The 27,877-nt window shown below is 44.5% G+C and overlaps 1 protein-coding gene and 1 long non-coding RNA gene across 7 annotated transcripts in view; both read left to right on the top strand.

Annotated features, from left to right (window-relative positions):
- Positions 1–27,877, top strand: part of WBP1L (WW domain binding protein 1 like) — a 59,429-nt gene that overhangs the window by 10,268 nt on the left and 21,284 nt on the right. For 3 of the 6 annotated variants that reach the window (XM_082425338.1, XM_082425339.1, XM_082425340.1), the window contains one exon: positions 2,354–2,415. The exons of 1 other annotated variant lie outside the window; for it this stretch is intronic. In XM_082425338.1, the coding sequence (XP_082281464.1) occupies positions 2,401–2,415 (15 nt within the window). In that variant the 5' untranslated portion in view covers positions 2,354–2,400. Of the gene's footprint in view, positions 1–2,353; positions 2,416–7,448; positions 7,537–12,604; positions 12,797–27,877 lie in introns of those variants that run through there. 2 more of the 6 variants (XM_082425341.1, XM_082425337.1) reach the window with 2 other exon arrangements.
- LOC309643065 lies at positions 2,557–5,556 on the top strand. The gene is made up of 2 exons (XR_014253528.1): positions 2,557–4,787; positions 4,862–5,556. It is a non-coding gene; the product is annotated as an uncharacterized lncRNA (long non-coding RNA).

Raw genomic sequence — 27,877 nt, 5'->3', positions numbered from 1 at the left:
TCACATACCATAAAATTCACTCTTTTAGAGTATACAATTTAGTGGGTTCTAGTATATTCACAAGTTTGGACCACCTCACCGCTAGCTAATTTCAGAACGTTTTCATCACCCCCAAAAGAAATTCTGTATCAGCAGTCATTCCCCCTCTCCCTGCCCCATCCCCCAAGTCCCTGGCAACCAATAATCTGCTTTCTGTCTCTATTTGCCCATTATGGACGTTTCATGTAAATGGAATCATATACCATGTGCTATTTTGTGAGTGCCTTCTTTCACTTAGCATAGTGTTTTCAGGGTTCATCCATGTTGTAACATATATCACTATGTCATTCCTTTTTATGGCTGATTAATATTCCTTTGTATGGTTGTAACACATATAGTCCTCAATTGATGGATATTTGGGCTTTTTCCACTTTGGGGTTATTATGAATAATGCTGCTTTGAACATGAATATACAGTTTTTGAGTGGACATATGTTTTCATTCTCATGGGTATACACTTAGAAGTAGAATTGCTGGGTCATATCGTCACTCTATGTTTAACTTTTGAGGAACTGCCAGACTGTTTTCCATAGCGGCTTCACCATTATATATCCCTGCTAGGAATGTATGAGGGTTTCAGTTTCTCCACATCCTCGTCAATACTGTCTTTTTTTAAAATCATAACCATCCTAGTGGGTGTGAAGTAGTATCCCACTGTGGTTTTGATTTGTATTTCCCTAATAACTAGTAATGTTGAACGTCTTTTTGTGTTCTTTTTTTGTTTATTTTTTGGTTTTTTTTTTTTTTTTTGGTTTGTTTGTTTGGTTTTTGGTTTTTTTTGGCCATGCCATGCAGCATGTAGAATCTTAGTTCCCCGAACAGGGATTGAACCCCTGCCCCCTGCATTGGAAGCTCGGAGTCTTAACCACTGGGCTGCCAGGGAAGTCCCCTTTTTGCGTTCTTATTGGCCATTTGTATATATTCTTGGGAGAAATGCCTATTCAATCCTTTGTTTGTTTTAAAGGCCCTTATCTGACTGACAGGACAGTGGTCTTCCCATGGAATCCCAGTGAGTGACTGTCCAAGGGGAGGTTTTCCTTTAAACTAGACTTTGTCAGGGCTCTGGCACTCTAGACCTAGCCATGCTAACATCTCTTCTCATGACCCTGGACCAATTACTTTACCTCTCTGAGCCTTCATTACTTCTATCAGCATCTCCCAGAGATGGCTCTGAGGCAGCCATTTCTGCTGTAAGAGGAAGAGGCCCTCGTGGTCACAGAAGTCTACCATTTCTCATGGAGATTCATGATGCATGTGCTTTACAGTTAAGCCTCTGAAGAGTCTCACAGTTAAGAAGCGTATATGAATCCCTTATCAGATAAATGATTTGCAAATATTTCCTCCCAATCTTTTTTCTTTCACTTTCTTGATGGTGTCCTTTGAAGTACAGCTGTTTTTAATTTTGATGAATTCCAGTTTATCTGTGTTTTTCTTTTGTTGCTTGAGCTTTTGGTGTTCCCTATTTGTTTTAAGGGCTCTGTAAAGCTTAATATTATATAGGGTCAAAAATGGACATTATTCAGAATAGAATCCTTTAATTTTTTTTTTATTATGGAGCATTTTAAACATTTACAAAAAAAAAGAGAATGGTATAATGAACCAGCATGTACCCATCTCCCAACTTCAGCAATGTAGTATCTTGGCCAGTCTTATTTTATCTATACTGTATCCACTTTCACTTCCATTTATCCCCAGTGAAATTATTTTGAAGCAAATTTCAGACTTCATATCATCTCAACCATAAATAGTTCTGTTTGAATCTCTAAAAGATAAAAGGACTATGTTCCCGAACATAACCACCCTCCCATATCACACCCTAAAAAACTGACAATAATTCCTTAATGTTACAGGAGAGGATCTTGTGTGTGAGAATTTAATTTGGATCTAGGGGTAAAAATACTATTAGAAAATTCAGCTAATTATGATAGTTCTTCAGTTTTCGTGAATAATTAACCCTGTGTCACACTACTTTAAAAAAGTTACTCCCCAGTGACACGCTTCAATCCTATGAGTATCAAAAGTGCTCTTCCAACCCCAGCTTTTTCTTTTTTAGTTGAACAGGTCTAGTGGTGAAGTTTTAATCATGGCAGCCCGCTCCCCCCTTTTTCCCTCTCAAAACTTTTTTTTTTTTGGACACATATCCATTTCCAACCTCTGCCCAGTATATAAAGTGAAAGATTAACTTAGGACTTTTGCCCTCAATTTCTAGTGTAGGGAGAATTTTTGGAAAAATCCTGTTCTTATCTGAGATTGCACAAATGTTCAGAGAAACCTGGGAAAATGAGGAGACCCTGTTTGCGTATCTTCTCTTTCAGCTCTCCAGGGCCTAGGCTGGGTGTCCCCATCCCGTGTCTGGCTGACCATGCCCGCCCTCAAGGTACAGTATTAGCGGCGGGGGGTGGGGGGTGCGGTTGGGGGGTGCGGGGGGGTGTGTCTCACGGCTAATGAGCAACGCTGCTGAGGGAGAGATGGAACATAGAATTTGGAGGCTGAAAGACACCGTAGAGATAATGATGCTGTGCTGTTTGAAATGTAGGAGATTTAGGGTTGAACAGGCTTCTTAACTGTGGGACCCTTCAGAGGCTTAACTGTAAAGCACATGCATCGTGAATCTCCAAAAGGGTCGGTAAACTTCTTTAACCATGTGAGCCTCTTATCGCAGAAATGGCTGCCTCGGAGCGGTCTCTGGGTGATGCTGATAAAAGTAATGAAGGCTCAGAGAGGTGAAGTAATTGGCCCAGGGTCATGAGAATAGGTGGTAGCATGATAGAGTGCCGGAGCCCTGACAGAGTCTAGCTTAGAGGAAAATCTGCCCCTAGGCAGTCAATCACTGGGGTTCCATGGGAAGACCTCTGCCTCTTCAGTCAGAAACCCTAGGTCTAGTCCTAGGTCAACGCACATTTCCAGACCAGTGTACTGCCCGGCAAGTGGGGATGGTAACTGCCTGGCCCTATCACCAGCTGATATAAGGAACAATGAAAAGGGATGTGAAAGTAGTTTATAAACCTTGAGATCTCTGCAAGGATGATGCTTTGTTGTGTCTCTCATTGGTTAGTGCCACCTTTTCTATAACACTGGGAATTCCCTGGTGGTCCAGTGGTTAGGACCCTGTGCTCCTACTTTCGAGGGCCTGGGTTCAATCCCTGGTCGGGGAACTAAGATCCCACAAGCTGCACGGTGTGGCCGAAAAAAAAGAAAAATGTAATTCTCAATAATACTGAGCACATCTTGCCAAGAACGTGCATCTTGAGAAAAGCGAAGGACTTTGGAACGTTGGATCTAAAATATAAGATACTGGCACCTGCTACTTCTTTTCAGGGAGGGACAGTGACTTGTGCTGACTTCTTGCTGTGATGGGGGATGCTTTCTCAAAGGCCCTTCCAGCGTTTTCCCCCTAAGCTTTCTGCTTATAGAGCAGGGTCTTCCTGCCCACTTCCGCTTTGCTGTAGTGCTTTCTTCACGACTTGGACCCCGGGTCAAGGTGTTTTTGAAGTCGGTTTACTTACTGCTGTCATCCTGTGTTGCCTCACTCTGCGGCCTGGGAATCCAGGGTGCAGGTGTGGCCCGTGGTTGGGTGTAATGTGATGAAAGGTCCGGCGTCCCTGCATCTGGTGTGATTCCCTCTACAGTTTCACCACCTTCAGTCATCATTTTACTTGGGGTGTGGATGTGCATGTTCCAGAAGTTTCCCCACTCCCTGCAGCTTATGGGAGGGATAAGTTGTCATAAAGTTTTCCGCTGGTATTTTTGACCATGAAATCTTAGACCTGGAGTAGGTTTGGTTACTGAACAGCCTAAGGAAGGAGGAGGTAATATTTGATATACATAAGATCCAGGAACTGAGGGAAGGCCTAGTGCCAGGAGCTGTGTTTCCAACTAGGCCTTATTAAGTTTCACAATCCTTTAAGCAAAAAAAGGCGACTTCCAGATGTTGCTAATGGAGTTTCTGGTGAACGGGAGGCAAAACCAGAAGCCGCTTCATCCCATTCCCCATAAAGGAAAATCTGTCACGGGGGCGTTAGATCACGTCCCAGCTCTGCCTTGAGGAAGGCAGTTTTGCTTTTGAGATGGCTTAAGTGCTTTAAATTCCTCAGCTGAGAAGTTAGATAGCGAGAGGGTTTCGCAATCCCTTCATCAAGCCTCGTGAACTCAAGAGTACCATCCAGGTGCACTCCTTATCTCTTAGCTGTTTTACAGGTTTCTGTGACCAGAAGAAGTCTCCTGCCCAAATGTTTGGGGATTTAGCTGCATTAGCTTCATTTTTACCATCTTCTCTTTAGTCATCAGTTCTCTTCATCCATGTAACCAGTTTTTCTTGAGGGCCTGCTTTGTGTGAGGCATTACTTGGTATTGTGAGGGACACAGAAATGAAAGTTACCCATGTTGCCCTTAAGTTGCTTATACTATAGAAGAGGAGATAGGCCTGAGAATAAATAACTTTGCTGAATTTATTAGCGCATGAAAGAGTGAGTGGTACTACCAAATGTAAAATAGATAGCTAGTGGGAAGCAGCCGCATAGCACAGGGAGATCAGCTCAGTGTTTTGTGACCACCTAGAGGGGTGGGATAGGGAGAGTGGGAGGGAGACGCAAGAGGGAGGAGATATGGGGATATATGTATATGTATAGCTGATTCACTTCGTTATAAAGCAGCAACTAACACACCGTTGTAAAGCAATTATACTCCAATAAAGATGTTAAGAAAAAAAAAAGAGTGGATTTTCCTATAAAATCACAACCAAGATGATCTGTCGCTGGAGACTGTGCACACTTGCTGTTATGACTTTGCACCCAGGGGGCCTGGAGCTGCTTCCAGGGACTTAGAGTTGAGGTACCTTTAATAAAATGACCATGATGTTAGCCCTTTCCTTGGGCCTACCACCATTGCACCAAAAGTGGAGTCCCTCTCTATCCTGCCCTAAATTTAAATATAAGTGAAAGATGAAATCAGATTTAGTGGAGACCGTGAAGACTAATTTTCCTAAATGAAGTTCTCTTTCCAAGTTACATGTGAGAGTGTATCATGTAGTTGGTGTGACCTAGGTCCCCCCCCCCTTTTTTCTTATTCCGATCTTTGGTTTAGAGAGCAATTTGTGAGGAGACGTGAAATATTTCTGGGAACAGCCCTGAGTTGTAGCTTGCTGATTTTCATGTAATTCTTGGCTACTTGACAGTTTGGTGAACTGTTTTCAGGGCAGGAAAAATGAACCTAGCATTTTGGTATAAAAGCAAACAAGGCTGCTGTTGTACTTGATAAAGCTAAAGTTGCAGATCCAGCAACAGCGCACTAACCATCAGTGACAGCCCCCTGTCAGTGGTGAGTTTCGGAGACCCCTGGACTCTCCAGAGAGGGCAGTAAATGTTTATCCATGAAGGTGATAAATATCAGTGGGGTGATTGATTGTCAGCAGTAAAGGACTTTCTTGTTAGGGGGCAGAGAAGCAAGAGGCAGAAGCCTTAGGAAGCTGCTATAAACTGGTTTCAGCTTCTGCTACTTTGATTTTTCTCTCTTTTTATTTTTATTAAAAAAAATTTTTTTTGAAGTTTATTTGTTGTGATTGTTTATGAGATATTTCTATATATATGTTTTAATTTATTTTATTTATTTTTGGCTGTGTTGGGTCTTCATCTCTGCGCACGGGCTTTCTCTAGTTGCGGCGAGCAGGGGCTACTCTTTGCTGCGGTGCGAGGGCTTCTCACTGCGGTGGCTTCTCTTGTTGTGGAGCACGGGCTCTAGGCGTGTGGGCTTCAGTAGTTGCGGTGTGTGGGCTCCTAGTTGTGGCTCGCGGGCTCTAGAGCGCAGGCTCAGTAGTTGTGGCACACGGGCTTAGTTGCTCCGTGGCATGTGGGATCTTCCCGGACCAGGGCTCGAACCTGTGTCCCCTGCATTGGCAGGTGGATTCTTAACCACTGCGCCACCAGGGAAGCCCTGATTTTTCTCTCTTTTTAAAAGGCTAAGGCTGTACCATTGCCATGGGTGTATTCTCTCCACCTCCCACATCCCCCCCACAAAGTCAGCTTCAAGATTTATCATATTTTAGTCGTAGTCATCAGAAAGAAAAGATATGCTGGTTACAGGTACTCAGTAAATACACACATGTATGCATTGTACCTCCAGCTGATCTTTGCCCATCGTCTGTCTTTCTCAGATGCCCCGTGTGCCCTTGTTTCCATGCTTTCAGTCATGCTTGGCCCTGCTTAGTGTGTTCACCTTCTCCCCCAAACCCTACATGATTTTTAGTTAGCCATCTCTTGGTAAAACTTTCTTTGGCCATTTTATCCCTCAATAGCTTCCCTTCTTCAAGCCTTTCGTGCATTTACCGCCTCTACTCCTCCCCCCACATTTGTTGTAGGGTGCCTACGTTTGTCTCTGTGTCTGCTGTCTTTTCTCTCTAACTGTGTAATCGAATAAATCAATCCTCCAGGGCAAGACCAGTTCATCCAGTGTTGCATCCTTCTCATCTCCATGGTATATCCTGGGTGGCTGGATGTGACTGTGACTATCATGTCACAGAAGAGGGGGAAGTGACGGGTATAATATCAAAATACTGTCTCCATGCGTGTTCAAGCCATTCTGGAGCCACACAGACCTGGTTGTAATGCTGGCTCCACTGCCTACTAGCTGTGTGTCCTTGAATGATTACCTAACGTCACTGAAGCTCATGTTTTTCGTCTGTAAAATATGAGATATCAGCGTAGGTTAGGATCCTCCCTCTCTGAAATATATCATTTGATGTTTAGCAAGTGATTGCAATTGAGGGCTGTTTGCCCAGACAACTTCTGGGAAGACTCAGTACAATAGTAGGAGAGCATCCACAGGTTTTCATGGATGCCTTGTAGAAGAAACAAGCCCTGTGACTTGTAGAACTCCTTGTCCTGTGCGGAGCCCAGGAGAGGTGTGTTTTCTTGCCTCTGCAGGCTTGCTACATGTCTGCCTTTGTCCAGCCCCAGGACACAGATAATCTAGTGTTCTTGGTTTCTGGCAGCTGAGCAGACCTTAACATTTCTACTTGGCAAGGTTCTGCAAATCTTTGTTCTGGGCTTGGAATTCTTCCTATGGCATTCCCCAAAATAATTACTTCAGGATCCTTTTATTGATGCCAAGCCTCGCATTCATGACGTGACAATATCTTGGTTTGACTTTGATTGTGGCGCTCCCATCGGTTTGGGGTTTGGGTTAGTATTCATTTCTGCGTTTTTTGAGTCAGAACTCTAGGGCATTTCAGTGTGCTTGTGCACAACCCGAGAAAGATAAGAAAGGTCTTTTATTTTTATCTTAGATGTTCTGTGTCTGACTAGCAGCCTCTACTCAAAACTCCTGGAAATAAAAAGGCTTTAGGTCTGGAGATTATCTCCTGCCCTAGAAGCCTGGCAGTTGCTGTCCTGTTCTGACAAAACCCTCTTTCTTCAGATTCCTTGATTGCGAAATGAGAAACTCGGGGGCCCTCAACCCTAGTCTCCTTTAGCCTCCACTGGCCAGATGACAAGCACTTCACCAGGTTAGTTGAGATCCAAGGCACGGAAGACCTTCCATGCCAGCTTGCTCCTTGTGTGGGGACCCATTGTGTGTTGGGAACATATGAGAACTTCAGGACTAACCCCAGTCATTTACCTCACAGAGCTCAGCCCCAAAGTGGGTCAGAATGGGAGTCCTGGGGCCCCAGCGCCCTGACTCCACCCTTGGGAACACCACTGTCAGATCCGGTATAAGTGACAGTCTTATAGACAGGATTCCGGAGCACTGACCAGGGACATGCATGTCTGCTCAGCGTTCAACTGACCCTCAGTTCTGGTTTTTGCGTTATTGGTAACTTCTGGTCTAATATCATGACTCCTGTATTATTGTAAAGGAAAGAGTCTTTGGAGCCAGAGACTTCATTCAAATCCTTGCTCTTCCTCTGCCTACTGTGTGACCTTGGGCAAGGTCTCCATATGCTTCAGTTTCTGCAACTGAACAATAAAGATAATAATACCTACATCATGGGATTGTTGTGACATTAAGTGAGATGTTGGTGAAATGAAGTTCTAGCACAGAGGCTGGCTCATTGTCAGTAATAAACAAATAAGTGTCTCTCCCCGCCTCCTTCCCAGAATTTAAAGATTATAAATGCATAGACTGCTTAGAAAAAGTTGCCAAAAGATTCTTTCTCTTTTTTTTTAATCAATTTTTTAAAAAAATTAATTTATTTTATTTTTTTTGGCTGTGTTGGGTCTTTGTTTCTGTGCGAGGGCTTTCTCTAGTTGCGGCAAGCGGGGGCCACTCTTCATCGCCGTGCGCGGGCCTCGCTATCGCGGCCTCTCTTGTTGCGGGGCACAGGCTCCAGACGCGCAAACTCAGTAGTTGTGGCTCATGGGCCTAGTTGCTCCATGGCATGTGGGATCTTCCCAGACCAGGGCTCGAACCCGTGTTCCCTGCATTGGCAGGCAGATTCTCAACCACTGTGCCACCAGGGAAGCCCTCAAAAGATTCTTAAATCAAGTACAGTGAAGGAAGGAATTCCACTAGCCATGAACATATATGCTGTTGCAGTATGTCTTCTTTTTTTTGTATTAATTAATTTTTGGCTGCGTTGGGTCTTTGTTGCTGTGCGTGGGCTTTCTCTAGTCGCGGTGAGCGGGGGCTACTCTTCGTTGCGGTGCGTGGGGTTCTCATTGTGGTGGCTTCTCTTGTTGCGGAGCGCAGGCTCTAGGTGCGCGAGCTTCAGTAGTTGTGGCACGTGGGCTCAGTAGTTGTGGCTCGTGGGCTCTAGAGCGCAGGCTCAGTAGTTGTGGCTCGCGGGCTTAGTTGCTCCGCGGCATGTGGGATCTTCCCGGACTAGGGCTTGAACCTGTGTGCCCTGCACTGTCAGGAGGATTCTTAACCACTGCGCCACCAGGGAAGCCCCGAACACTGTCTTCTTAAATAATAAGTTAATCCAAAGGATTCCAGCATTACTATCTTTGTGAGTTCTCTGAACTGGGAAAGAGAGGTCTGGGTCAGTGGAAGGATGTCTCAGACATTGCTTGGGGCCATAAACAGTTGTTAAACTGCAACATTTTTGTTTTGAATTTTATTTTTTATACAGCAGGTTCTTTTTATCTATTTTAAATTTATTTATTTATTTATTTTTGGGTGTGTTGGGTCCCTGTTTCTGTGCAAGGGCTTTCTCTAGTTGCGGAGAACGGGGGCCAGTCTTCATCGTGGTGCGAGGGCCTCTCACTGTCGCGTCCTCTCTTGATGCGGAGCACGGGCTCCAGACGCGCAGGCTCAGTAGTTGTGGCTCACGGGCCCAGTTGCTCTGCGGCATGTGGGATCCTCCCAGACCCGGGCTCGAACCCGTGTCCCCTGCCTTGGCAGGCAGATTCTCAACCACTGCGCCACCAGGGAAGCCCTGTTATCTATTTTATACATATTAGTGTATACATGTCAATCCTGATCTCCCAGTCTCCCAATTCATCCCCCCCCACCCCCATTTTCCCCCCTTGGTGTCCATACGTTTGTTCTCTACATTTGTGTCTGTATTTCTGCCTTGCAAACCGGTTCATCTGTTCCATTTTTCTAGGTTCCACATATATGCGTTAATATACGATATTTGTTTTTCTCTTTCTGAGTTACTTTACTCTGTATTACAGTCTCTAGGCCCATCCACGTCTCTACAAATGACCCAATTTCGTTCTTTTTTATGGCTGAGTAGTATTCCATTGTATATATGTACCACATCTTCTTTATCCATTCACCTGTTGATGGGCATTTAGGTTGCTTCCATGACCCGGCTGTTGTAAATAGTGCTGCAGTAAACATTGGGGTGCATGTATCTTTTTTGAATTATGGTTTTCTCTGGGTATATGCCCAGTAGTGGGATTAAATTGCAACATTTTGACAACATAATCCTGCTCCATCCTGGTTTAGTGTGACTCTTCCTTTTTTTTTTTTTTAAATTGGTGAATTCAACATTGAATTAAATTCTGCATTGTCAGGCAGATGACCAAAATGGTTTGAAGAAGGATTTGACTTAGCTTTGGTCCACCATGTATGAACCTGGATCACTTACATAAAAGAACCCTTTTTTCTCAGACTAGCAGAAATTGCTGATTATCCTCTTGCCTCTGAAATCCCCAAACTGACTGCTATGTCCCTGGGTTATAATATTCGTAGAGCATGGAGAAAAGTGAACTCGTCTTCCTGGGAATGCCTGCATTTGCCAATTCAGCTTTTTCTCCTCATCCCCCAAATCTTAGCACTCAGTGAGGGTTGGTCAGGGACTAGGGGCAAGGAAAAGTAGATCAGTGAGAAAGAAGCCATTCTCAGTGATCACTTTGTTAGAGTATATGATGTGCTCCGTGTAATGTTTTGGGTTTAACGCTGCCTTGCACAAGGAACTTAAGATCTTATAAGAAGATAAAAGTAGGCAAATGCTGATTAGAAACACTGTCTTGAGTAGCTTCCATAAAAGGATGATTCATTAGGTTGGGAGGAAATTGGGCAGCCTATGTTGCAATTTTGATAATTTAGATTGAACTTTCACAAGATTATTTTTGGATTTCTAATAATTTTGTTGCAGTTCCACTTATTCAGAGATGACTGCTGATACATATTATTTGGAAATGTGGAATGTTTCCTTTGCGCATTAGAGCAAGGGTTCTTGACTGCTTTGCTCATGGCGGTACCTCCAGCGCCTAGACCAGTGCCCTGGCACACTGTGGGCATTCAATAGGTGTGGAATGAATGAATGAACAAGTACACTTACGCCATGTACTCTTTCTATAGAGCTGCAGGTGTCACCTAACTCTCTCTTGTTAGGTAGGTTCAGACCAGAGTTGCCCAGGAGGGGCTGAGGATGCCCCTTCCTCCAGTTTGATTGTCAAAGTTAATAATGCTGCATGTGTTTTGGGATGGTCGGCGGTTGCCAGGGAACTGAGGAAATGAAAGGAGGGCGTTGGAAGCAGCCTCTTCTCTCTTGTGCCTCGATGTCCAGGCCTGCCTGTCTGGCAGTTCGGCCTGTATGTGAGGGTAGCAGCAAGGCATGGGATAGACTGGATGACCGTGTCTTGAGAACACATATTTGCTGAAGAATGGCTCCCTAGTCCCCAAACACCTGCAGCAGCAGAAGCCACTTCACCCCTCTTCCCTTCTGCAAAGCAATGAGGCTGTGAGTCATTTTTTTGTGAGCCTCCAGGAAATGGCCCAGCTGGCTTGGCTCATTCATTTCCTTGTCAGGAAAGTCGATGTGACCTTGACCGTCAGTAGACCTGCAGCAAGCACATTGTGTGTCTGGCTGGATTCACTAAGTACTTTTGGCAACTCACCTTGCTGTAAGTGTTACGTACTGCTAATTTATTGTCCTAGGTGGAGGTGAAAGATACTAATTTGCAAGAATCATTTCTGAGTTACCTGGGTCTGCCCAGCACGGTGCCAGTCCCACAGGGGCCTTCGATAAGTATCACTGAAAGAAAATTGTTGCAGAAAGTAAAAAGAAAGATGAGATATACTTGCTTTGAGTGACAGAAATATAATTATTAGAAAGTAACTTTGGGTTGATAAAGTTCCTCTGAAGATTGTTCTCCTTGAGAGTCATTTCTGCAAGTCCAAATCCAAACACGGACCTTTGCTAGTGTTGTCTTTGGTAGAGGATTCAGGGCTGGAGGGAGCGACTGTGACCTGCTGTTGAGGGAACAGTGGCCAGATGAGGGTTGGCTTACACCACTGACTGGGAGAAGTCAGATGAGGACGCCAACCTTATAGAGAGCCATTTTCTCCATAAACTGAGCTTAGAGAAGAAAGCCTGACAAACCTAAGGTGGTGAACTTTTCAGAAGCAAGAGTTGGTTTAAATATAGATGATCTACTTCACTGGCAACTTGGAGGCTGCGGTGGGACTTGTTGTACCTTTTGTAAGACAAGTGAGGAAAGATGTTGGCACCTGTACACGTAATTTGTTTATGAAATATAAACTCTCCTGTCGAAGCGAGGGCTTGAGAGGTCAGTGCCCAAGGTAGCAGGTCCTGCCTTCGCTGGGGGAGGGGTGCCTCTCCTACCTGTCTCTGTGAATTGCATCCATCCCTAGAGAAAGTTGGACAACCAGGCCGGAGTGCACTTTTATTGAGCACCAGCTCTGGCAGGGGTGGGGGGAGGAAAAGTTTCTGTGAAACTGACAGCCCCTGGGCTCCTTTTCTTTCCCAAGGAGGAGAAACAATACCTTGGGAGCTATTAGAATCCAGTCGTTATTCAGAGAAGTGTAGCTCTTTTCAGCCATAGAGCCTTGATTTATGTACAGCCCAGCCTGCTCAGAGCCGATGGGAGCGGGCAGCAGCCCCCATCCTCCTCCTGCTGTGGGCTCCAGCCCTAGGTGGGTCCAGGGCAGGCCCTTCGTAGGTTTGCAGCACATCCTTCTCAGTATTCCACAGCAGCAGCTGTCTGGAGTTTTTTCTGCCGTGCCTGAACTGATGTCATTTCCCCCTTGGCAGACAGCTTCAGCTTTGCTGCGTCTGAGATATGTCACGAGAAGGTGGGGGTGGGTCGGAGCCAGGCGGGGGGGTGGGGTGGGAGCCTGGTGGGGGGGAAGCAGTGAGGAGAGCAGGAGGCAGAGTGCCTGCTTGGTCCCAGGAGTCTGTTTACTTTCTCTTCTTTGCTAAGGAAGGCCGGTTAACCGGGACCGCTGAGTACCAGGCCCACCAGGGGAAATGCTCATTCCAAGACCTTAACTTTTAAAAAGCCCTTTGTTCCCAACGTTAGTGTGGACGATGCTCTTGCAGGATGCCTTTCCTTTTGGGTCTTAGACAGGTAATGGAACGGGTGGTCCGTGGATCGGGTTCGGGAAGGGAAGAAGGGTGGGAGTTTATCATCCTGCTGCTTTGGGCGGAGGGAACCTTTTAGAAAATGTCTCGCAGTTAAAACAGGCCAGCTCCCACAGAATTTTCCAGTCTTCCTTTCCTGCCTGCTAGTTGCTCCTTATTCCCAGAGCCACCGTGTTCTTAACCCCCTACCTCCCCGAGGTCTCTCTGGGGCCCTCCGTTCTGATTTTCCATGAGCACCATAAAACCGTTACCAAAGCCTTAGGGAGGAAACAGTTGAGTGAGGCTGGGGAGGGGGAGAGGCCGAGCGGGATTCTTGATCAAAACCCCTTTTATTCCTTCTCCATTTTGATTTGGCTAGTTAGCAGAGATTTCTTCACAGTTGCCTGGTTCTGAAGAGATTCTGAGTTGGGGTCGGGGCCATCTTTTACAGGGTAGGGCGCCCGGAGGCTTTCTCCTCCCCAGCGTGTGGTCAGGGCTGCGTGACTGAGGGACGGCCTGAATGCCTCAGAGGGATGGGGGTGGCACTGACCACGTTGTGGCCTTCCTGACCGATTTTTCAAAGCCAGCAGACCCCTGTGGCAGAGACTTGATTGCTTTGCGCGCGGCTGTTTGAAGTAGGGGCACTGAATTATAGCCGAGAACCTGGTGTGGAATGAGAAAACAGTAGCGAGCGACCAACTGCGGTCTTCTGAGAACACAGCTGTTGCCAACTATTTGTTCCAGGGCTTCTGAGGGCTGGCCACCCCTGCCCCCTCTTTGGTCTGAGAGGCACGTCTGTATCGGAATGTGTAACTGTAACCAGTGGCGGCTGTAAGAGGGGGTGGGGACAGACACACACCCTCTACTGCCTGTTCCTGGGGGAGGAAAAGCCACAGATGTGATCAAACCAGAAGCCTTAGAAAAGAAAGTCACTGCTAGGGACTGCTGGTTTAACCTCACTCTTAGAAAAGTGCTAGAGTCTCCCTTGGGTTGCCTGAAATTCTTTTAAAAGTAAGCTTTTCTGAAAAGCTCCGCACGTTCCATTACTGCTCTTGCTAATCTTCAGAGTTCCTTTGATGCAGCCGATAGGCAGAGTGTTGGGGGCCCTTTTTGAGCACCTCCTCTGTCCCTCAAGAAAGGCTGTCCTTTTAACCCATGGGCAGAGTAAGCCCTGGCAAGGATTTTGAGCAGCGTTGGAAATAGGATGGATGAAGCATCCCATGTTATGTCAGCAGGCGGGGGATAGCGGCTGGAAACTGCCTGATACAGTGGAAGGAGCAGGGCTGGGGAGCCAGAAAGACCCAAGTCTATATCCGGGCTCCCCACCTGGGTCTCAGAGGCTGCTTAACTGCTCTGAACCTCATCTTTGAAATGGAAACAGTAAAACCTACTGGAAGAGTCATTGGGAAGATTTCACAAAAGAATATTTAAAACACTAGCACCTTGGCTGACTGAGAATAGGTGTTTAGCAAAAACGTAAGGAAACTAGAAGCTAGAGGACTGGTTCCTTTACAGAGGTGAAGGATATAGTGGGCAGGAGCTCTTGCCCTGGGATTTTGGTCATTGTGCATTGACTGAGACTTGGGAGGCCACTGCCTACTGTACCAGTGTAATTTACTATCAGTCTTGCTCGTGTCCAGTCACCTCTGCTCAGTTAAGTGAAAGGATGCAGAGATAGGTGGAGTGAAGAACTGGGTTGGTTGTGGGGAGCATCTCAGAGGATCCACAGCAGGTGAATCTTTGTTCTGGTTTCTGAACAGGTTCCTGATAGAGGGCCGAACTAGAGGACCTCTTGAGGCCCTTTCTGCCTTAGGCTTCTGTGATTCAAACTTTGCCTATAAAAACCCTGAGTATTTTTGGTAACATAATTTTGTATATTTCTAGCATTTCTGTGTCTGACAGTGTAACTGTTTTTTATTGGAGCTATGTAAAAGCCAGCCTTCTAAAGATTACTTGGTGATAATTCTGTTTTTAAGAAAATGACACAAAACATATATGCTGTTAGTCTTTATCATACATAATATATATACGTGCTTTCATATATTATTTCCCTCTTAATCCACATAACACCCCTGTCTTATGTGGTAGTGTGATTCTATTTCTACAGAAGTGCATGCTGAGGCTTACAGTAGGTAAGCTACTTGTCCAGAGTTGCTCAGCTAGCTAGGGAAATGGTAATCGAAGTTCTGTTTGTTTGTTTTAAACCCAGGTCTTTTAATCCCAAAGCCTGGTGTTTTTCTCACTACCTATCAGTGTCTGTGAAAGTGGAGTTGGATTAATGCGTTGTTCCAGTTGGGGCATATTTTCTGAAGGTTGTTTCTAGGTGGCCCAGGTACCAGATGAGACATTTGTCTCTGAGTGCCCTTTTACATTTTACTCTGTGGAAGATTCTCATGCATGCAGCATCTACTGAATAATGCCTTTGCACTTAATGAATGCGAACCCGGCACAAAGGATAAATAAAGCACAATCCTTACTTCCAAGGAGCTCATACTCTAATGCAGTAGTTCTCAAAATGCATAAAAATCACCTGGGAGTGGGGCTTATTAAAATGTAGATTCAGTAGGTGTGGGCCCAGGGCCCAGGAATCTGCATTTCTGTTGCGTTCCCCGGGTGGTCCGGACCCAGGCGGTTTCTGGCCCCACTCTGAGAGACTCCTCCGCAAACCCCACCCCCACCTGCACTTTAGTAGCTGGGAAATAATTACATGACAACGTGCTAAAGCCCGAAACAGAGGATCCCCAGGGACTAGGACAGCAGAGGGTGGGAAAGCATCTAAATCAGGCTTGGGGAGGGGGGTGGGCACGGAAGACTTTCCTGAGAAGGTGATATCTGATCTGAGTCTCAAAGGATGAGTAGGAGTTTACCAGACATATGAGCTGGGGAAAGAGCATTCCAGACAGATCAGGTTGGGAGTGTTGTTTTTGTTTTCTCCTGCAGATGAGAAGGGAAACTGTCATCTGTGAGTCTTGGTATTAAGTATGCCTGAGACAAAACAAGGACCTTGGTTCATCAAGTATTGGTGTCCTTTATGACACTGAGAAAGAGGGAGGCATGAGGGACCTTCAATCTAATAATGAGTGTGGCATGAATTCAGTGTCTGTGAAGGGCAGATAGGCCTCAGGCTGTATTAGTTCTTCCAGTCAAGGGACAGTTAAGACAGCCCCCTGGAAGCTACAGTGTTGTCTGGAGAACAGTCCTTTTGTGCTTAATGGGGCTGAAGTTCGGAAGAGAGTCAGCTACTGAACTTTTGGGCTATGGCACCACGTGCCAGATTATAGATACAACACACAGTTGAGCATGCCATCCCTTCATTATCTGGCAAGATCAGAAAATCAGTTTTCTGGTTAAGAGGGAATCCATCCTGTATACCTAACAGATGGATCACTGATCTTCAGAGAACAAGATTGCAACAGAGTGTTCTTGGTCTGCTGATTTGAATAAATTCTATTTCATGTTTAATTCAGAAGGTATTGATTTTATAATGCTGGAGGATTCTTTATGACCAACATCTATATCTGAAAAGTATTGAGCACCTGTTCTACTCAAAGCATGTTGTGGATACAAAGAGGTATCAATAGAAACTCTATCCGTGCCCTCACAGTCAGGCAGGTGGCGTAGAACAAGCACGCAGGTGATGGAACGTTAGGCAGGTGGCGGTGGGCGAGTGACATTAGGAATGGAGTGGTACAGTTCAGAGGTGTGGAAAGGTGGCTTTTGCAGGTGGTCCTTTCCACAGTCCAGTGGTCTCAGTTGTTGCGCTGTAGGTATGTGGAAGGACCAGTTGATGGCAACTTCTAGTTGCTGGAATGCAGGCTAGATCCGTCAAGACAGGAATTTATATCCTGTACCTCGAATGTTGCCTTTCTCTGTGGGAAAATTATCCCCCAAATTGCCCTCACTGATGAAGTGAGATGATCCCTCATACTGAAATGAGTAGTCCCCAGTGAAACTGGGGCGGGTCTGGGGCCCACTCAGGCAGTGTGCCCTTGCCCAGGTTGGAATGTATGGGTAGAGGCACAGGGGGCTGTTTGTATTCTTGAAAAGGCCCCTGCTTGGCCTGGTGCTGAATGTGGCAGGGCAGCCAGAGTGTTGAACCCCAGTTACTCCCTGGACACAGGGAAGGCAGCCTGGAGCTGCAAGCGCGGGAGCCATGCCCAGGGAGAGGGCAGACGGAATTTGCCAACTTCCAATTTAACCCCTACACTGCTGAATATCAGCCAACGTTGACATGATACTTTGATTATTTTGTCACGACAGCCACCCATCAGATAGGAGGTCTTATCTCCTTTCACCTGTGAGGCAGGTGAAACTCAAGAAGTTATCTATTCGAGATCACAGAGCTAACGTGTGGCGGCGGTAGCTCTGGAGGCCACGTCTCCTCAGTGCTGTCCTGCTGTTGCACATCGCTGGTACAGTTCCCTCACCAAACCTGCTGCCAGACCTTCTCCCTGCGGCCCTGTTCTCTGCACGGGACTGAGTGTCCCAGTCACCATTACCCTCCTGTGTGTGCTAATTTTAATTAGCCTCTCTACCAGATTCAGGAGAAAGTAAGCAAGACCCTGCTGGAAGGGAACTGGCTGTATATAAATGCAGCGAACACCAAGTAACACTTGTTTGTACTACCAGAGGTGGAAGCTAAAATTCTTTTTGGAACTGATTTGTAAAAATCAGTGAAAACTACAAGCCACAGCTCCATAGAACACCTCAGTTCCCTACAGTCACCTAACAGAAGGGATGGTTCTCGTCCAAGCCCTTTCAGGTGACTTTTTAAACACCCCCCAACCCCCCAACCATCTCTGTTGCAAGAAGCTGCTTTTTTAGAGGAATGTGCTTGTTTTTCATCACATTCTTGTTATCAAAGCAAAGAGAAACCAGTGGACTGGACAGTAACTTAGTGGAAAAGAAGACTGTATCTGCTGATTTTGAAACTTTTATCCAGGATGGAGCCAAAGAAAACATTCACTTCCTCCAGTAATATCCCATGAGTTTGATCCACCCCCTCCCACCCCTTTTCCTTGAAGAGGTAAATTTTAGTCCAGGAAAACAGAATAATTTGGGACTACTTGGAGAAAAAAAAACCCAAAAACTGTGCTATAAAATTCCTTCCCCTGCCCTGACTCCCTAGGAGCTGGATACCAGTTCCTCCCTGGCACTTCTTGACTCTATTTGTTGCTAATTTGTAGCAACAGTGAGTTGAAACAGCCCTGCATTTGACCTGGTTTAGCCATTTCTGTGCCCCCTCTGCAGCCATTGCTGCTGTGGGCAGGGCTCAACTGGACTTGAACGTGGACCTCACAAGAGGCATCTGTTGCTAAAAATGGTGATTCAGTCCTAGGTGACTTGCTTGACCTGTCTTGTTCTTTTAACTGAAAGAGAGAGGAGGGGCAGTGGCAGAAAGCTGTATACATCTCAGTAGAGAGGGAGACAGGCTTTGAGAACGGCCGGCCGGAGTGTGACACAGTGACTTCTTTTCCTGCAAGTGGCATATGTTTTGCTGGGATTGTGTCCCACAGAAGACATTGGTTCCCTTGGGCATTGCATGAAGGGGGACAGAATATTCTTTATTGTTTGGTTCTCTTGCTTAACATATATGCTCTCAGGAGCTTCCACTGAACTGTGACACATGGTCTCTTTTTTTTTTAACATCTTTATTGGAGTATAATTGCTTTACAATGGTGTGTTAGTTTCTGCTTTATAACAAAGTGAATCAGTTATACATATACATATGTCCCCATATCTCTTCCGTCTTGTGTCTCCCTCCCTCCCACCCTCCCTATCCCACCCCTCTAGGTGGTCACAAAGCACCAAGCTGATCTTCCCGTGCTATGTGGCTGCTTCCCACTAGCTAGCTATTTTACGCTTTGTAGTGTATATATGTCCATGCCACTCTCTCACTGTGTCCCAGCTTACCCTTCCCCCTCCCCGTATCCTCAAGTCCATTCTCTAGTAGGTCTGCGTCTTTATTCCCGTCTTGCCCCTAGGTTCTTCATGACCATTTTTTGTTGTTGTTTTTTAGATTCCATATATATGTGTTAGCATACGGTATTTGTTTTTCTCTTTCTGACCCACTTCACTCTGTATGACAGACTCTAGGTCCATCCACCTCACTACAAATAACTCAATTTCGTTTCTCTTTATGGCTGAGTAATATTCTGTTGTATATATGTGCCACATCTTCTTTATCCATTCATCTGTTGATGGACACTTAGGTTGCTTCCATGTCCTGGCTGTTGTAAATAGAGCTGCAATGAACATTTTGGTACATGACTTTTTTTGAATTATGGTTTTCTCAGGGTATATGCCAAGTAGTGGGATTGCTGGGTCGTATGGTAGTTCTGTTTTTAGTTTTTTAAGGAACCTCCGTACTGTTCTCCATAGTGGCTGTATCAATTTACAGTCCCACCAACAGTGCAAGAGGGTTCCCTTTTCTCCACACCCTCTCCAGCATTTATTGTTTGTAGATTTTTTGATGATGGCCATTCTGACCGGTGTGAGATGATATCTCATTGTAGTTTTGATTTGCATTTCTCTAATGATTAATGATGTTGAGCATTCTTTCATGTGTTTGTTGGCAATCTGTATATCTTCTTTGGAGAAAGTCTGTTTAGGTCTTCTGCCCATTTTTGGATTGGGTTGTTTTTTTGATATTGAGCTGCATGAGCTGCTTGTAAATTTTGGAGATTAATCCTTTGTCACTTGCTTCATTTGCAAATATTTTCTCCCATTCTGAGGGTTGTCTTTTCGTCTTGTTTATGGTTTCCTTTGCTGTGCAAAAGCTTTTAAGTTTCATTAGGTCCCATTTGTTTATTTTTGGTTTTATTCCCCTTTCTCTAGGAGGTGGGTCAAAAAGGATCTTGCTGTGATTTATGTCATAGAGTGTTCTGCCTATGTTTTCCTCTAAAAGTTTGATAGTGTCTGGCCTTACATTTAGGTCTTTAATCCATTTTGAGTTTATTTTTGTGTATGGTGTTAGGGAGTGTTCTAATTTCATTCTTTTACAAGTAGCTGTCCAGTTTTCCCAGCACCACTTATTGAAGAGGCTATCTTTTCTCGACTGTATGTTCTTGCCTCCTTTATCAAAGATAAGGTGACCATATGCACGTGGGTTTATCTCTGGGCTTTCTATCCTGTTCCATTGATCTATGTTTCTGTTTTTGTGCCAGTACCATACTGTCTTGATTACTGTAGCTTTGTAGTATAGTCTGAAGTCCAGGAGTCTGATTCCTCCAGCTCCGTTTTTCTTTCTCAAGATTGCTTTGGCTATTCGGGGTCTTTTGTGTTTCCATACAAATTGTGAAATTTTTTGTTCTAGTTCTGTGAAAAATGCCAGTGGTAGTTTGATGGAGATTGCATTGAATCTGTAGGTTGCTTTGGGTAGTTAGTCATTTTCACAATGTTGATTCTTCCAATCCAAGAACATGGTATAGCTCTCCATCTATTTGTATCATCTTTAATTTCTTTCATCAGTGTCTTATAATTTTCTGCATACAGGTCATTTGTCTCCTTAGGTAGGTTTATTCCTAGGTATTTTATTCTTTTTGTTGCAGTGGTAAATGGGGGTGTTTTCTTAATTTCACTGTCAGATTTTTCATCATTAGTGTACAGGAATGCAAGAGGTTTCTGTGCATTAGTTTTGTATCCTGCTACTTTACCAAATTCATTGATTAGCTCTAGTAGTTTTCTGGTAGCATCTTTAGGATTCTCTATGTATAGTATCTTGTCATCTGCAAACAGTGACAGTTTTACTTCTTCTTTTACGATTTGGATTCCTTTTATTTCTTTTTCTTCTCTGATTGCTGTGGCTAAAACTTCCAAAACTATGTTGAATAATTGTGGTGAGAGTGGGCAACTTCGTCTTGTTCCTGATCTTAGTGGCAATGGTTTCAGTTTTTCACCATTGAGGACGATGTTGGCTGTGGGTTTGTCATGTATGGCCTTTATTATGTTGAGGTAAGTTCCCTGTATGCCTACTTTTTGGAGGGTTTTTATCATAAATGGGTGTTGAATTTTGTCAAAAGCTTTTTCTGCATCTATTGAGATGATCATATGGGTTTTCTCCTTCAATTTGTTAATACGGTGTTATCACATTGATTGATTCGCGTATATTGAAGAATCATTGCATTCCTGGGATAAACCCCACTTGATCATGGTGTATGATCCTTTTAATGTGCTGTTGGATTCTGTTTGCTAGTATTTTGTTGAGGATTTTTGCATCTATGTTCATCAGTGATATTGGCCTGTAGTTTTCTTTCTTTGTGACATCTTTGTCTCGTTTTGGTATCAGGGTGATGGTGGCCTCGTAGAATGAGTTTGGGAGTGTTCCTCCCTCTGCTATATTTTGGAAGAGTTTGAGAAGGATAGGTGTTAGCTCTTCTCTAAATGTTTGATAGAATTCACCTGTGTAGCCATCTGGTCCTAGGCTTTTGTTTGTTGGAAGACTTAATCTCAGTTTTAATTTCAGTGCTTGTGATTGGTCTGTTCATATTTTCTGTTTCTTCCTGGTTCAGTCTTGGAAGGTTGTGCATTTCTAAGAATTTGTCCATTTTTTCATGGTCTCATTCTTGGTTTCAAATACTGCCCAGCCTATCCTGTGGTTTTCTTCAAGGGTTTGGAAATCCCTGGTTACCCCCAGGCAGTGGTATGAATACCTGTGACCTCCCACTCCTCGGGGTGTGGCTTTGGAGTGTGGTGAGGAGGCCCAGGATAGGCTGGGACCAGCTGCCAACAAAAATAGAATGTGCAGTCACTCCCCTGCCTCAGGAGTAAGGTTACGGGTTGATGGGCCCGGCTCAGATTGTGCTGGGTTACTGTAAACCTATCATGACCAGAGAGCCTTTGGTAGGTCCCGCAGTCATCATGTGAAATCACATCACCACAGCCCTGGCCTAACTCTTGGAGGATCCCTTCATGTTGCTGCTTGTTTGGCATAGTGAAGAGTCACAAGGAGCGTGCAGGAGGACTAGCCTTTGGGGTTACTTGACCGTCAGTCACCAGGATTAGTACTTTCTGAAGGTTTTTGCGTGTCTGATCCTTTGCTAGGGTAGGTTCATTTATGAGATTGACTTCATCCTTGTCTCAGGGAATTTACAGAGTGGTTGGGGAGCCCAGGGGACAATCAGGTGACAAGACTGGATGGAACACAATTCTGCGCCAAGTTGTGTGGTTCAGTTTGGCTGGAATGGTGGTTCGAAACTGGAGGCAATTTTGCCTCCCTCCCCAAGGGACATTTGGCAATGTGTGGACGTTGTTGGTTGTCATATCTAGGGGGTTGGGTGGGGTGGTGCTACCGGCATCTAGTGAGTAGAGGCCAGGGATGCTGCTAAACGTCCTACAAAGCACAGGACAGTCCCCATGACAAAGAATTATCCGGCTCCAAATGTCAATACGGTTGTCCCTCAGTATTCACAGGGGTTTGGTTCCACAAGCTCCACGGGTAGCAAAATCCGAGGATGTTCAAGTCTCTTGTGTAAAATGACTAAGTCCACTTGGCCCTCCTGTATCTGTGGGTTCCGCATCTGTGATTCAGCAGGCCTGGGATGGACCCTGTGGATACCAAGGGCCGACTGTCGTGCCAGGGTGGAGGCACTCTGGGCTGAAAACTACTGCTGCCTAGTGCATGGCACTCTGCTCAGGAGGCAGTCACAAGCCACAGGCCTCAGGAAGGGTGGATTGACATGTTTTAATAAAGGGGAAATGGGCGTACTTTTCCCTGCTGCTTTCTAAGCAATAGGTACTTTTTGTCCAGAGATTTAGAATCTTGACATCTTGGTTGCCCCTAATCAGCAGGAACTATGCCTTGTCAAGGACAGGTATAAAGTTAATTTTTTATGGCCAGTAGATAAGATCAAGCCCTTCTGGAACTGACATTTTATCTCTTGCTCTGAAAAACCTGGATAACCACCCCCCAGAAGGTAGGATCTCAGAAGTGCTCAAGTAACTTTATACAGCTTAAAGAACAATTAGGCTACAGTTGTTTTAATAACAGGCCGTATTCCAAGCCCAGTCCCTGTTGCTGTGGCCTGGGTTTATTGTAATCTATTTTCGATAACATATAGAAAAGGGGGATGCTAAATTCCCCCTCTTCTAAATCATGTGACGTCTCTTTTAATTTTAAGGTGTAAGGTCTTAAAATTCAGAAAGTTCTTTAAAGTTATTCAAGTCTTTTGGAGAGACCGTCTGGATCCGAAGATGTTTTTAAATCTTGTGTCTGTTCTCAGGGAGACCATTTTTAATGTAACCCTTTGTTGAGGTAGAAGCAAATGGTTTCCTTGAACAGCGTGGAACTTTTTTACTGGCAATAAATCTCTGGTACTAGTCTCTAGACAGGCAAGCACACAAGACAAGTCCTGTTATTATTTCTTTTGCTCCCAACAAAAGCCTGCTGCAGTGGGATGGAACTGCTGAGAAAAAAAATGAGGTTAAATTTAGAACTTTGCTTAAAGTGAGGAAGGTCTCTGAAACACCCCACGTGTTCTTCACTGTCCAGTGAAACTGTGGTGAATCTCTTTTAAAGCACAACAGCAACAACTTAACCTGTACCTTCAATATTTCAGATCCCTTTGAAAACTGTACCTCTTTCTAGGCAAAGAAGTGATTATTTTATTTGATCAAGAGCCATTTTCAGGATATAACAAAGACTTTGATGAGCTGGAACCCAGTCATAGAAAGAATACTGAACCAAAAGTCAGAAGACCAGGGTTTTGACAGTCCTGATTCTGTCATTTGCAGCCTTAGGCTAAGTGTCAGTTTCTTATCCGTAAGATGAGGGCGGTAGCACTTCTGATGTCTTGTAGGGTGCTGGCTGGCAGGCTCAAATGTGAGGCTGGCTGTTAAGTTTGAAAAGCTTGAGAGTCCTATATAAATGTGCATTATATAAACTGATTAGATATATGTGTGTGTTGTATATATACCATCATTGCTCCAAATTACGATCCTGAGGCTTTGCCACATTATAAATTGTTAAAAAAAAAAAAAAGAAGAATGAATTCTGTTGATTAGACTGTACTTATTAATTAAGGCACAGAATGAACCTGAATATTTCAGGAAGGTTTTCTGCGACAAGAACTGAGACATAAACTTTTTTTTTAACCTAACAGTTTAGTAATTACAAAGTTCCTCAAAGGCAAAGTCCATATCTTATCTGTCATTTTTGTGCCTGTCAGCATCTATCATGAAAGTTTAGGATAACCCCTAAGCATCCTGTTCTTTCCACTAAAATTCGGGCTTTAGATCCAGAAAACATGTTCTAGCTGGGTAATCACTCTGAACCTCAGTTTCCTGGTTTCCTGTAAAAAGAGAGGCAAACATAACATGGGTAAAAATGCCTAGCCAGATGCTCGATTAACACAGGCACTGGGCAGAACTTGGTTCTCTGTCGCATTTCCTGAGTGTTGTGGCCGTAGGTTTTCCTGATTCGCTAGAGGTATTCTCCTCATCCAGTGAAGAGGGGCCCTGCTTTTTGTCTAGGTACCTATTTTATATGGCGTGTGTAAGATGTTGCTGGAGCCTCAGTGAAGAGAGTTCAGATGTCTGCCATTTATATTTGGCCCTCTGAAGTAGGCCTTAACCTCAGGGTGAGGGGATGAGCGGAGTATTACTGAACTTGAGAGCCAGAGGAGCTAATCAGATGCCCACAGGGGCCAGGCAGTGACACACCTGAGTCAAGCAGATGGGGTTGCTGGCCAGGAGGGATTTCAGGGAGGCTGCGGTGGAGCCAGAGCACATACACGTCGGTGGCCCTGCCTAATAGGGCCCCGAGGGAGTGTGGGCCCTGGATTTTCAGAAGCTGGAAATCTGAACTTCTCTATGAATCCTTCTCATTTTAAGATGTTGACAGTTAATTCCATGTTTTAAAAAAGTTGTAAAAAAAATTTAAAAAAGGTACCGTGTGGGCATAGAATTCATTAGTGGGCCCATTGTGGCCCACGGGCCAGCAGTTTGCAATCCCTGCTCTCAAGCAGGAGGAGCAGTGATAAAACGAACGCGAAGGCAGGGACTTGCCCTCATGACCAACTGTGGAGACAAAATAGCAGAATTGCCCTCCTGCTCTGCTCGAGTGCCACCTGCTCTGTTGCATGCTACTGCTATTTTATCCCTTGGCTCCCTGCACCATCCCTTTCTGAAGATGCCATACTTCTCAGTGCATTTATTCTGTGGCAGAAGAAGTCAGTGATGAGGGATTGCCACGATACCTCAAGGTAGAACTGTTTTTCCTTGTAAGTGTCCAGGGGTGAAAGAGTGGCAGGTTAACCCAATGTCCTGAGCCGCTGCAGCCGGCCAGGTCCCTCAAGCTTGCATGCACTGGGACGTCAACAAGTAGCCTTTAATAAAACCATGGGATATGTTGCAACTTCCGATCTTTGCTCTGGGATTTTCCTACCACGATCAAGTGGCTTTTTCTGAGTTTGTTACTCAGGTTCCTAATAGCAACACAGGAAATGGGTTTTAATTTCTTTGCCGGCTGCTCTGTTTGGGGGCTATTTAATGAGGATCCAGTTGCAGTGCAGCTTTGGCTGTAGGAGTACTGGTATGGATAGGAGCGTACATAACTAACGTGTCACATTTTTAAAAATTTAAGTTTATGATCTGTTACTTGTATTTTTTTATGGAATGAGGCAGAGAGAGTATAAATAATTTTTAAAAAAAATAATTTTATGTGCCTTGATTCTAAGTGGCAGTTCTTGAGGGTAACTGTGTTGGGATGTGTTCAAGATTATAGAAAGAGAATATAAGACTATTCCACTTCTGGAGGGCAAGAACTGTGTATATTGTATTTTTTTTAACACCTTTATTGGAGTATAATTGCTTTACAATGGTATGTTAGTTTCTGCTTTATAACAAAGTGAATCAGCTATACATATACGTATATCCCCGTATCTCCTCCCTTTTGCATCTCCCTCCCATCCTCCCTATATTGTATGTTTGTTATAAATCTAGGGCAGTGGTTCTCAAATTTGAATATATGTGAGCATAACCAGGGGAGTATGTATTAAATTGCAGTTCTTCAGTCTCTGCCCCCAGAGGTTCTCAATCTACATTCTTAACAAATACCCCAGGTGATTTGGGGCCTATGGACCATACTTTGGGAAATGCATCTCTGTTTTGTTGCCTTTGCTGTCTAAATGTGTTCATTGCCACTTGAGGGCAAATTCACTCATTTGTGAGATGCCCTGATTTGTTCTGATTCACTGTGTTGCTCTTCCTCGGATTCTTAGAGAGTGTCAGTCTTCTGGAGTCCCCAGAGAGAATTGTTCCAGGGACCCTCACAGGTTGAAGTAAAGGGACCAAGTCCCTCCTATAGCAGGGGTCCCAGGGACTCCCCTTCAGCAGCACACACTGCAGCCAAATCTTGAAGCAGCAGCTCCCCCCATTGGTTCTAGGCTTTTCTCAAGTGTGTCACTAGTTCCAGGTTTTGGCTTTACCCTTTAAATTACTTTGCAGCTAGAGGATGGGAGACTGGGTGCTCCTGAGCCCAGGGAGCTGGAGCCTAGAGCCCTTAAGGGGTAAAGTACACTATCATATCTGAGGGGTGAGCTGAATCTTCCCAGACTGGATTTATTGGCTTGGTTAGGGGAACATGCCGAGGCTATTTGTCCTTTCGGAAAATTATTGAACTCAACAAAACAGCATAAAAATTCTTTCCTAGCATCTGATTGCATACAAAGCAGAATCTTGGTTCACTTCTTAGCAGGGGCTTGCCCTTTATCAGAAAGGAAGAAACTGGGTTCCTTTAGCTAGTAAAGCTTAAAGGAGTATTTGTCATGTGTAGTATATACTGGGAGGGATGCAAAAGTAGAATGTGACAATCCCTACCATCAGAGAAAGGGAGATTAGAATAACACCTAGGAAACAATGGTCTAGGACTCCTGTGGAATCATCCCTCTGCCTCAGTTTACTTTCCTTCATCCCCAACTGTTCTGTAATGTCCTCCCACATTTCAAGATGTGTACCCTTGGGACTTCCATGGCAGTCCAGTGATCAAGACTCCGTGCTTCCACTGCAGGGGGTATGGGTTCGATCCCTGGTTGGGGAACTAAGATCTCACATACCACCCAGTGTGCCCCCAAAAAAATGTGTACCCTTGAACAATTATACTTACTTCCTGCAGCTCTTCAAACAGCCTTAAAACCGTTAGTAGGGGAAAAGTGACTTTAACTTTCTTACTGTAAAAATAGAGGTAAATCCACAAAACTTGTAAGAGTGTATTTTATGACCACCTACAAATCATTTTCTAAGGATCTGGACCTGAAAGTGTTGCATTTTCAGAATTTAAAGATTCTGTCTAGGATAGAACAAAAATAGCTGATTCTGAGTTAAAGTTGCTTGCCTGTTGTATGGCCTCTTTCTGAATTCTCAGTTCTTCCTTTCACATTATTCTTTCTTAGATTCACTGTACTCAGCCACACTAGCCTTCTTTCTTTTCCTAGAGCACACCAGGTTCATTCCTGCATTGGTGTCTTTGCATACACTTGACATTCCCTCTGCCTGGAACACTGTTGCCACAGGTCTGCTGTCTCCTTCTCATCATTCAGGGCACAACTCAGACATCACCCTCTCAGGGAGGCCTTTCCTGACTGCCCCATGTAAAGCCCTTTGTCCTATTATCCTGTTTTATTATCCTTGTAAAGCTTATTACTACGTTAAATTCTAATTTCACTTGTTAATTTTCAGTCTTCGCCCACTGGAATGTATTTAAGATCTTTTTGTCTTTGTTGTTCTCCAGTTTCAAACAATGTGCCCAGGTGTGTGTTTATTATTGTCTGAAAATTCCCTATCTTTAATCAGTTCTGGAAATTTTTCAGTTATCTCTTTAAATATTGACTCTCCTCCATTTTCCTCTTTCCTTCTTGAGCTTCTTATTTCTCATTTTCCATTTCTATGTTTTCTCTTAATTGGTAGAAGCTGGTTGCTGGGTAATTTTCTCAGATCTGCTTTCCAGTTCACGAATTCTCTCTTTAACATGGTCTAATCTCTGTGTAACCCACCTGTTGAGTTTTTAATTTTAATAACTTTTTTTTCTACAAGTTTTATTTTTTCCTGAAATCCATTTGGTCACTGTCTCTTTAGTATGTTCTTTTCGGCTTTA

The sequence above is a fragment of the Balaenoptera physalus genome (genome assembly GCF_965194825.1).
Source record: "Balaenoptera physalus genome assembly, chromosome: 14".
Classification (NCBI taxonomy): Eukaryota; Metazoa; Chordata; class Mammalia; order Artiodactyla; family Balaenopteridae; genus Balaenoptera; species Balaenoptera physalus.
This window is presented reverse-complemented; position numbering and strand designations above follow the sequence as displayed.